Source organism: Aythya ferina, assembly GCF_964211825.1.
Source record: "Aythya ferina genome assembly, chromosome: 5".
In the NCBI taxonomy this organism is placed as follows: domain Eukaryota; kingdom Metazoa; phylum Chordata; class Aves; order Anseriformes; family Anatidae; genus Aythya; species Aythya ferina.
The window spans coordinates 2,749,745-2,761,331 of record NC_140301.1 but is presented as its reverse complement, the minus strand read 5'-3'; the positions used below and the strand labels follow the sequence as shown (position 1 = coordinate 2,761,331).

General features: G+C 44.2%; 1 protein-coding gene across 1 annotated transcript in view; it reads left to right on the top strand.

Moving 5' to 3' along the window:
• Nucleotides 1-9,086: 9,086 nt before the first annotated feature.
• Nucleotides 9,087-11,587, top strand: part of SWAP70 (switching B cell complex subunit SWAP70) — a 37,482-nt gene continuing 34,981 nt past the window's right edge. Inside the window, exon 1 of the mRNA XM_084520915.1 lies at nucleotides 9,087-9,376. Coding sequence (XP_084377041.1) covers nucleotides 9,278-9,376 — 99 coding nt within the window. The 5' untranslated portion in view covers nucleotides 9,087-9,277. The remainder of the gene's footprint in view (nucleotides 9,377-11,587) is intronic.

Here is an 11,587-nt window from a genome sequence, read left to right as displayed (position 1 = left end):
TGGATGATTTGAATTGAGACATGACTGTGAAGATGGAATACTAGATGGAACGGCTAAGAAAGACCTGCTGGGTCCGAGGTAAGGAGGAATGAATACTCATGCATTGTTGAGAATGGGGAGAGAAGGGAGGTGGAGGGACTGAATAGTTTATAGAAGGCAATAACAATGAGTTTTCTGTAGCACGGATGTAAAATATTAATGTATATGTATTACTGTATTAAAATCTCATGTAAAGAGAGATGCAGTAAAAGTACTAAAGACTTAATAAATAGATTAGCCTATCTGGGAAGCTTTTATGCTGCTCTATCCAAGAATTTCAGGTGGCTTTGCAGAGATAATGTATGTGAATTGAGTGGACACCAAATTCTAAACTTTGCAATTTGCTCATTAAAATCATGAAGTATTTTTATTAGTAAGAAGTCTCAGTGCTATGTATATGATAGTGAAAGTCAGATGACTGTGTAGGTAATGTGCTTCTCTGAATAAGCAGTTCACACAAGTAAAAACTGTTACTGTAATTCCTTTAAGGTTTGACTTGGTACAGTAGTCTTATTTGTAAGAGAAGTTAAAAATCTGTTGCATGGTTTTGTTGCAGCAGTTCAGGGTTTGTCTACGTTGAGCAGTCTTAGAGCGAGCTCCTAAGCAGTAATGAAAATCAGTTAGTGGGGGATCAACAGACGCAAGCCCTCCAAATAAATTGGATCTACCTATGATAGTTATCTGCTTTTACTTCACTTGTTTCTGCAGGCTTGTAACATTAGGTGAGGTTTTGCTGTACAAACAAGTTGTACCCAGTAGCCATGTAGGCTATTTTGCTGGTTGCTAGTTTTGTAACTGCAATGTAAGGGATGCCCTGTCTAAAACATGCAACTGAAGTGGCTTTAGATGTTTTAACTTTCTTCTATGTGCCAAGGAGGATGTTTAAAAAGGAAGCTTCAGGGTTTTTTAGTAGTTTGCAGGAGCAACAAGAATGGTGAAGTTTATCTCATTTTAATAGGAACAACCTTCCTGAATCAGGCCACTGGGGAGACAGAATTGTGGTCCCAAGAATGGCCTGTGGGAAGAGCTTGAGATTTGTAGTGTGTGTGTGTGAATGGTTCCTTTGAATACTCCTAGCATCCAGTCATTTGTGGTTCAAATGCTTGCTGAATGAGTAGCGGTGTCTCTATTTTATTGCCTCTGAAAGATTTTTTTTTTCTTAAATAAAAATAATCTTAAAGTAATTTTGGTAGCTTATGCATTTACTGAAAAAATGCTTGAGCAAAATTTGTCTGTAGGTATGCAAGCCATCTTTTTAGGTGGAAGAAGAAACTACTAGCCTCTTGTAAAACATAAGAAGTTGGATGTCATTTGGAGAAATTTTAACAAGCATGGTGTAACGAGGAGCTTCAGCACTTCAAGAGCTTTATCTCTATTTAAGAAGAAAATATCGTTGGTGAGTGGTAGATGTTATTCAAAATAGCTACATTTAATGTTTCACTGCGTTTATAGTTCCATTTTCCAAAACAGATAGCATAGTACCTTGACTACTTTGATTCAGGGTACTTGACTTCTCAAAGAACTACATAGGAAGAACCTAAAAGTAACTGTAAAACAGGTAGTTTATATCCCTACTTTCTCAAGACATCTGTCTGCTTTGTTGTCGTCTGCCTGAATCTGAATTCAGAGCCTGTAATGCATCTTTTAATGATATATTACTGGGTAACGCTACCTGTCTGGTCTTGCTTGGACTTCTCACATCTCATGCCCACATTGTGGGTGGTTTAGTGAACTAAAGTTCTTAGAGAATTAGTTTCCTGTAAAGATGTGATACGTCATTTAAATACTGCTTTTTCAAAAACATTCTTCTTTGAATCACAGAACACCTTGGGTTGCAAGGGACCTCAAGGATCATATAGTTCCAACCCCTTGTTGTGCTAGTTGTTAAATATTTGAAGTCAAATGTGGTATTCTGATATCAGATAGGATTCTATTTATGCCATTACCAACCTATCATATTGAAACAAAATTTACTTAGAGAATATTTTTCCAGAAAACTGTAGTGCTAGTCAGGAACGCTACTAGTCGGTTAATGCCAACAGATGGAAGAAGAGTATGTTTTTAAAGAGAAGTTTGCATTTCCTGCTCCTAGTTGTTCCCTGCACAAACCTTACCTTCTTTCACTGAACTAAAGGAAATGTGGAAAACTAATATAACTAGAAACTGTTGATGTAATTTCATGGGTTCAAGATCAAACTTTTTTTTTGTCCTGAATTCACACAGGGTAAACTGGCTAGAATTACTATGGGGTCGGTTTAGTCTCTCTCTTTTAAGTTACCAATATATGTAACTTTTCTGTTTTTGTTGTTGTTGCAGTTTCTTGGTTTCCTCTAAACTCAATGATATTTTCATAATTGTATTTTTTTTTTCCCCTACCTCAGCCTCAAAAGCTCTTGGGTACAAACTGTTGATTACCACAGACCTAATAAAATTTAGTTTTATTTGGGCTGGATATCAGGAAGATAAAGAACCCAAAAAACTTGATGACTATTTGGCTTTTATATGAAGCCATAAACAAGCTTCACCTTCACTTAGAAATGGAGATGGCACTATTTGTATATTTGAAAACATGATTCCAGTTTGACAGATTGAATTACTTTAGACTGTAACACCTAAAAATCTTGTGAACAAAAGTGTACTTAGTTACCCTATTTTCCTGTTGAACTGGATATATAAAAACAAAAACAAAAACAAAAAACAAAAACAAAAAAAAAAAAAAAACAAAAAAAAAAACAAACACACACGTCACGCTTTTGGTAGGGTACCATGTCTTTAATAGTCCCAGCAACAACTGCTAGACAAAACTGTCAACTGAATTAAATTTTTTGTCTACCAAAAAATTTTGTTCGTGTACCAGTATAGCACTTCATTCAGATTTTTAGAAATCATTATCTTGTTCTGCAGTAGAAATTGAGCATTCTTACCAACAGTAGCTTAGGTGAGCTTCCTAAGGTAAGCTTCCTTTTTTCATCTCTACTCCCAGCAGCTCTGTAGCCTTGGAAAAGGCAATATCATGATCTCGTTGTACATGTGACTTTTAACAAGTGTGCCTGCTTAATAATTCTCAGCACTTGTGCTGCCTGCCAGTATCACTGCTGTAGCTGTTCTTGAGGGCTTGGTTCTAACGCAATGGCCAGCAAGAATTAAGTGTGGTTATTCCCTGCTGTTGTGGTTTAACCTGGCCGGCAGCTAAGCACCACACAGCCGTTCGTTCACCTTCCCCTCCCCCTCACTGGGAACAGGGAGAGAATCAGGAAAATTAAGCCTGGGGGTTGAGATAGAGACAGTTCATTAGGACAGGAAAAAAGAAAAAGATGATAATACTACTACTACTAATAATATGTACAAGAAAGTGATGCACAATGCAATTGCTCGCCACCCGCTGACCGATGCCCAACCTAACCCTGAGCGGCCAGCCCCCCCACCCCAGCCAGCCACCCCTGTCTGTTGTTCAGCATGACCCCAGATGGGATGGAATACCCCTTTGGCCAGCTTGGGTCAGCTGTCCTGGGTCTGTCCCCTCCCAGTTCCTGCTGCACCCCCAGCCCGCCTGCTCGCAGGAGGGAGCGAGAAGCTGAAATGTCCTTGGCTTGGTGTAAGCACTGCTCTGCAACAATTAAAACATCAGCGTGTTATCAGCACTCTTCTCATCCTAATCCAAGACATAGCACCCTACCAGCTATTAGGAGGAAAATTAACTCTGTCCTAACTGAAACCAGGACACCTGCATGAACCTTACCTTCTCAGTGAACTGTGGAAAGCAATTGAGAGCTTTTAGCTCCCCCAGTTGGAGGCTGCTGAGCTGACATAGGTTCTCATCTGAAGAAACACTGCAGAGAAAAATCAGGAAGAAGCGGTGACTGGGCAGGGCAGCACACAGGAAATTAAGGTCCTGCTTCTGTTTAAACAGTTGGATTTGGATGAAGATCCTATCTTGAGTATAATAGAATTGGAGTAGGGAAAAGGGAGGTGCCTCAAGGAGACAATATTACTGTGCCTAACTAAACAGGAAGCAATTTATTACTGTTTAACGTTGCTTGGAAACCTAAGCTTGTACAAGTTCAAGAATTATTTAAGATAGTTCTGTTGAAAGATCTGAGGAATCTGTTTTGAGGATTTTCCTTTCCCCAATCATTTGACTCCCTTTCTAATGTGCAGCATCAATATTTGGCATTACTTCTGAGTAATCCTGCTGATCTAAATTGATTTGTTTGATTTGAGGTAAAGCAGAGTCACTGGCTTAATTCAGATCTGCTTTTCTGTGTATCCCTAAGGTTGCTGCCAGATAGGTGAGCAAATGGTCATAAATTCTGTAGTTACTGAATTGCCATTTATGCACAGGAGAAAATTCTGCATGTTAAGCCTTATTCTGACAGAGAACCTTTGTTCATTTTTTGATTTACAGACAGTAAAATGTGCCACCTATTCAGGTGTTTTAGGGAAGGTGGTGTCCAGGATAGTGATGGAGTGAGACCTATTACAAGCCTTTAGCAGTCTCGGTTGGGTGATCCTTCTATCTCTGTAGTTTCTCATTGTCTCCTGGAATCATAGACTATCCCAAGTTGGAAGGGACCTGTAAGGATCATCAAGTCCAACTCCTGGCACCGCACAGGCCTGCCCAAAAGTTTAGACCATGTGCCTAAGGGCACGGTCCAGTCGCTTCTTAAATTCAGACAGGCTCGGTGCAGTGACTGCTTCACTGGGTAGCCTGTCCCAGTGTGCAACCACCCTCTCGGTGAAGAACCCCCTCCTGATGTCCAGCCTAAACTTGCCCTGCCTTAGCTTAACACCATTCCCGCAGGTCCTATCACTGGTGTTTACAGAGAATAGGTCACCTGCCTCTCCACTCCCCCTGGCGAGGAAGCTGTAGACCGCAATGAGGTCCCCCCTCAGCCTCTTCTTCTCCAGGCTGAACAGGCCCAGTGCCCTCAGCTGCTCCTTATCCGTCTTCCCCTCTAGGCCCTTCACCACCTGCGTCGCCCTCCTCTGGACACTCTCCAACAGTTTAATGTCCTTCTTGTGCTGTGGTGCCCAGACCTCACCTTGAGGTGAGGCTGCGTAGAGCAGAGTGGGACAATCACCTCCCTCGACCGACTGGCAATGCCGTGCTTGATGCACCCCAGGATACAGCTGGCCCTCCTGGCTGCCAGGACACACTGCTGGCTCATATTCAACTTGCTGTCAACCACAACCCCCAGACCCCTCTCTGTGGGGCTGCTCTCCAGCGTCTCGTCGCCCAGTCTGTACGTATAGCCAGGGTTGCCCTGTCTCAGGTGCAGGACCTGGCACTTGCTCTTGTAAAACTTCATGTGGTTGGTGATCGCCCAGCTCTCCAATCTGTCAAGGTCTCTCCACGAGGCCTTTCCACCTTCATCCGTGTCCACAACTCCTCCAAGTTTGGTGTTGTTGGCAAATTTGCTCAAAGCACCTTCTAGTCCTACATCCAAATCATTTAAACAAACATTGAAGAGGACTGGCCCTGAAATGGAGCCTTGAGGGACCCCACTGGTGACCATCCGCCAGCCAGATGTGGCCCCATTTACCACAGCCCTTTGAGCCCTGCCCGTCAGCCAATTGCTCGCCCATCGTATGATGTTTTTGTTTAGCTGTATGCTGGACATTTTGTCCAGTAGGATCCTATGGGAAACCATGTCAGAAGCCTTGCTGAAGTCCAAAAAGATCACATCAGCTGGTTTCCCTTGGTCAACTAGATGGGTGATCTATTCATAAGAGGAAATCAAATTTGTTAGGCAGGACCCACCCCTCATGAACCCATGTTGGCTGGGACCAATGACTGCATTGTCCCCCAAGTACACTTCAGTAACTTCAAGAATCATCTCCATAATTTTACCAGGTACTGATGTGAGACTGACAGGCCTGTAATTGCTTGGGTCTTCTTTCTTACCCTTCTTGAAGATTGGCACAACATTTGCCAGCTTCCAGCCTACTGGGCCCTCTCCAGATTCCCAGATTCTCTTCACTCTTAGCTACTTAGGTGTCAGGATGTTTAGGGCAGAATCACCTCGTATATTTGTTCTCTGCCTTAGCAAATGGGATTTTAATCTCCCTTTGGTCTTGTAGACATTGAGTTAATGTTGATTGACAGGTTTTTACCTGTCAACCTTGCTTACAAGGCTTTTCTGTTGACCACTTCTCTTCCCAGTTCCCCTTCCAAAACATATCAGATGCTTACTTTGGAGTACACACCTGGGATTTAATTTCCTCTTCCTTTCTTCAAGTAAGGTAGCTGTGGTATTCTGTTCCACGGTGTGTTCTATGACTTGGTGAGAAATACTTTATCAACTACAAACGTAGAGTAAGTGTGTTACCAAGGAGGAACTGAAAGGTAACTTAATGCTGTTTAACCCCTCTTTATGTTTCTTCAGTCAATTTTGAATAAAAAAAGCACGTTTTGTGCATGTGTATAAATAGCTTACAACTGTATTAAAGTACGAGTACTCTGCTGGAATCTTGATTGTTCTAGAAATCTTAGAAGTGAATGTCAGATCAACTTTTTTGTTGGAGAGACTGAGTTAACATCCTAATTCAATATCTAATGCTGCTGCCTAGTTCACCTAAAATAATATTCATGTTTTTTTTTTTTCTACACAGTTTCAATGAATGTCTGAGGTGTGTGAGTAAGGCCAGATACGAAACAGATTTTAAAATAATAGAAGAAACAAATTCATCAAAGGACTTGAGAACCAGGTTACAGTATAATGTCAAATAAACATAATGCTTTTCACCCTGTTCCCCAGTGCTTCTGTAATGTTTTAGGGTGGGACTGTCTGTTCAGAAACAGTAATATATTGGTCATTTAACACTGGAGTTCACTTCATTTTCTGTTGAAACGTTGCTGAGAAATGACAGGTACTAGAAATGGTTTTCTTCAAAGGCGGCTACAAAGTTGTATTAATGGCCTTCAATTTCTGTTTGCTTCAATTTAGCTGTGCTGAGAGTGAAAATGACTCCTAGTCAGGGTTCAGGAAGATTTTCTCTGAGCTAACAGTGAGCAAAAACTGTGAGTTGCTTAATGTGTCTGAATTCTTTCCTTGATAGCAATTTAAAATGACTCAGTGGCATAAAACAAAATTAGTGACAATTTAACTACGTAATCTTTCTTCTGGTTAGGAGCTCCCTAACAAACGCTTGCTACTTAGCTAACGACGAGTAAATCTGAAGGGAGGAGGAACAGAGAAGTGACCTACCTCTTAAGGCTGGCCCTTAGCTAGGTCTAACTAAAGCTCCGTCCTGAAAGTATGAGTCACTCTGACACTGTGAGCCAGTTTTCCCTCCCTGGTCTCCCCAACACCCTTCGGTCATGCTTTTAACCACGGTGAGCAAACAAGATTAGAAGCAGCATAGATTTTAAAATAAAGTTGCTGAGATCTCAGACTTTTTCCAAGAAAAGCAGAAGTGTGTTAAGTTTCAGAACTTACTTTTTTGCCATATGTAATGCAAATGAATTAGAGTTTATGTAGTGCTAGTAAGAGCTTCATAATTGTGATCACTGTTAGCATTCTACAGATTATATGTCAATCTTATCTTTAAAGGTTTTAAATGCAAAATGTTTTGACATGCACAGACCCAACTAGTCAGTTTTAATGGGATTGTTGCTTAAAATAGCCCAGGGTTACACTTTGGATGTGGATGCAGCTAGCCGTTGTAATTTAAGTGTTTCTTTAGGCTTAAAAAAAAACACAAAGATTTTGTTCAACAGGTTTGTTTGACTATGAACTTCAGTTTAAATGTTTTTGATCAATTGGTTCAATCCTATAAAAAAAAAAAAAAAGCTATATGTGTGTGTCTATATAAAAAAGATATTAGTTTTACACACAACTTGTATCTTTTTGATAACCTACCAGAAACTGAAGCAGGTGAGGCTTATGGAGACTACTAATTTTAATAAAATATTTAAGCATGGGTTTACTACTCTATTAATCTGAATGGGACTATTTGTATCTTCAGTGGAAAACAAATCCTCTTCTGGCATTGGATTTAACCATGTCACTTAAATTAAGAATAACAGAAGCCAAGAAAAAGCCTGGAAGAAAAGCATGTGTTTTTTTTCTTGACAATTACTTTTTGTGAGGCATTTTATTTTTTGATCATTTTATAAAAATAACGTGCTAAAAAATCACTGAACTTTGTGCAAAAAGTCCTTGCATGAGGAAGTTCATGTGTAACTTGGACAAAAGTCCAAATCTAAAGCATGAGGTCAACACTCAAGCTAATAATTATCAGTATGAGGAAGAACAATTTAGATAGTTGTGACATTTCACAGAACCTACCTGTGTTTTAACGCACTTCAATAGGGATGATCTGTATTTATTGACAACCTTGTGGTTGTTCAGTTATCAAATAAAATAGCTTGACCTGTATATACAAAAGCTGCCTCCTTCTTCCTCAAGTGGGGTTGTGGTCACTTCAATTGGAGAAATGTTCATGTATTTCAAGATGACAGATGTTTCTGGTAATACTAACAGCTATAATCCTAGCACATCAGATTCGCTAAGAAATTTAGTCCAATCAGTCTTTGGTATTAATTGTGCAGTTCACATCATCCATCTCAAGGAAAGAACATAAATAATTGTGGATTTCGAAGTCCCAAATTAACTATGCAGGGGAAAAGTTGAGAAAAATGGGGGGGGGGGGGAAGGTGCTAGGATGCTCCCTGTGAATAAGGCACGCTGGTTTGACTGTTCGTCGTGTTACTAAAAGTCTATGTTATCTCTACATTGCTGTCCCTGTGCCGTACCGGTGTGTGCCTCGAGGTGCCTCAGGAGGTTCTCATGGGGACATCGTTTCTATTTGCCTGTGACCATGTTTGGGGTGTTTTTTTTTTTTTTTTTTTTTCCTGAGGAGACCCTGCAATCCCTAAAGTGGCAAAACCGGGGTAGCCTTTCCCCAGCCCGTATCTGCCCGTGCCGCCCCTCGGGCGGGGAGCTGCCTGGCGCCGCGCAGCTGGAGGGGCCCCGCGGTGTCCCCACGGCGGGGCTTGCTCCAAGCACGGACATTTTGGTGGCGCCGTGCGGGCCCCATCCCCTTCGCCCCGGGACCCCGCCGCTCGGCTCCCTCAGCGCCGGCCCCGCCCCGGCGCCGTCCCCCGGCGGCCGCCGCTGCGCCGGGGCGGGAGGTGCCTGAGGCGGCCGGGGCGGGCCCGGCGGCGGCCGGGGCCGAGGCTGAGGCGAAGGCAGAGCGGGAGCGGCGGCGGCAGGCGGCGAGCGGCGGGCCGGCCATGGTGGGCCTCAAGGAGGAGCTGCTCAAGTCCATCTGGCACGCCTTCACCGCGCTCGACCTCGACCGCAGCGGGAAGGTCTCCAAGTCGCAGCTGAAGGCAAGGCGGGGGGCGAGGGGGGCGCGGGGGGCCGGGGTGGGACCCAGGGGGCCGCGGCAGCCCCACGGCGAGGCTGGGAGCGGCCCCGTGCTGCGCCTCTGGCCCGCCTGCAGCCGCCTGTCCTCGGTGCCCCTGCGGCCGAAATCCGCCGCGGGGTGGCCGCAGGGTCCCGTCTGCGGGGGTTGGCTGCGTGCGGGGGAGATTCTCGGCTTGCCAAGGGGAGAGCGGGGTCCCACAGCGCGCTCTTATTCGAGTAGAAACAGGAGAATTAGTCAAGAGGCTCCAACTGCGCCGTTCGTCCCCGGCTCACGCTCTGAAGTGATGTTTGTGCTCTTAAAAGAGCTCTCAGGCAGCTCGCTGAACCCAATCCCATCTTGGCCCTGCTTTATGGGACCGTCTTGGCCTGGGCATAATAGCCAGCATCCGACTAAATAAATATTTTGGATAAGAGCGCAACACCTGTTGACACCCGAGACTGAGGGCCCTTGTTCGGAGCGCTGGGGTTGCGCTGGCTGTGGCAGCAGCTCGAGCCCCAGCCCTGTGGGAGCAGCGCTGCGGGCAGCATCCAGGCGCAGCCAGCAGCTCCCGGGCTGTGCTCAGCGCCATGCAGCCAGCGCCCGCAGCCCGCAGCTCCTTCCTCTTCTCCTTTTCTTCGCTGCGAGACCAGCCTCGCTCGGCCAGGCGTGCCTGCGTGCGTGCAGGAGCTGGGCGAGAGGCCAGCCCGCCAGCACCACAAGGCGAACGCTGGCTGTGCGGGCTGGCCACACGCAGCAGGTTGCAGAGAGGTTTTTTTTTCTCATCACGTTTTTTTAAAGGAGTCCTGTTCTCCTGTCGTGCTACCGTGCCTGGTGCACGCGGCGGTGATTCGTGTGCGTGGTGCCATCTCCCAGGAGGTGTGTCTGCAGCACGTGTCGCGGTGTCACTCGGTGGACAAGCAGTTGTGGCCTTACAGCCCTCGGTGCTGTGGGGAGCGAATAGCTAAGGCAGAAGCCAGCACGCAGGTGGGCTTGTATGGCTTCCTCCAACAGAGGCGGCATCATTTCTTCTTTAATATATTTCTCTGAGCTGGCTGGGTTTTAAACTGCCAGCTATCTTTCCAAACAACCACGGTTATCTGTCTCACTAGAGTCCTACGCCTACAAATGCTTGTGTTTTAAAAAAGCTTGAAAAATAAAAAGGAGAGAGGAAATTAAATTTGTCCCCTCATTACCTATCAGACGTACTCCTAAAGTGCTCTGCAGTTCCACAATATTTGTCTCTGTGAGAGAAGAGGCTTGGAAAAAAAGTGTCTTCGTGGATCTGTGCAGTTTATGATATAAAGGTTGCTGATGGAAGCGTCAGCTGGGGGATCTGCAAATGCAGAAGCAGGTCTGAAATGAGGCTGCTGCCTTCCGCCGCCAAGAATTAGTTTTCCAGGAAACCTGGGAAGAGGTGGAGAGTATTCTTGTGAAGCCTTTTGTGGCAAATGATGAATGTGGGTGTTGAGCTGACAGTCCCATCGCAGACAAAAAGTACGTGTTATGGCCACAGCTGTTGGGATAGGCAGGGCAGAAGCTCCTGCGTGATTGATTTAGGGCTGTATTGTACTGTAAAGGTATTTCACAGTAACGTATTCCTCATCCACGTTGCAATGACTAAAAAGTAGCACCCCTATAAGCTGGAGAGAAGAGCCTTGAAGGTAAATGGGTTAGTAGAGATCAGCAGCATTAGAAAAAGAAGTTTAATAATTTAGTGAAACTCCTCTTATCAAAAAGCTTGGTAAAAAGCAGATTGTTTTCTGAGAACAGCGTACGGTTTTGTAATTTGCTGAAGTCTTCAGCCCTTAGAAAGGAAGCTTGTTGACAGTTTTCTCTTTGAGTTGTGCAATTCAGTATAAGGAATTGCCATCATCGTGCAGAAAGTCCTCAGTATAACACATTGCTTGCTAAAGGCAGCAGCTTCTAGTTTCTCCACCCAAAAGTGATCTTTATACCATCCATAAAAAAGAAATATTTTTTGTTAAATACAGTTATACAAGTGAATGTGTTACGAAGGTTTGCATCATACATTGGTTTTAATCTATTTAGAGGAAGAGGATGGAGATGAGTGAATTGGTTCTCTTTTGTAGCCTGGAGATACAGGAAACACTCGGAGGAAAAACCAGGACTAGCTTGGAGTAGTAAGGACTTCAAGATGCCTCTTATGCATTTATATCTTCTGTATGTGGTCTGA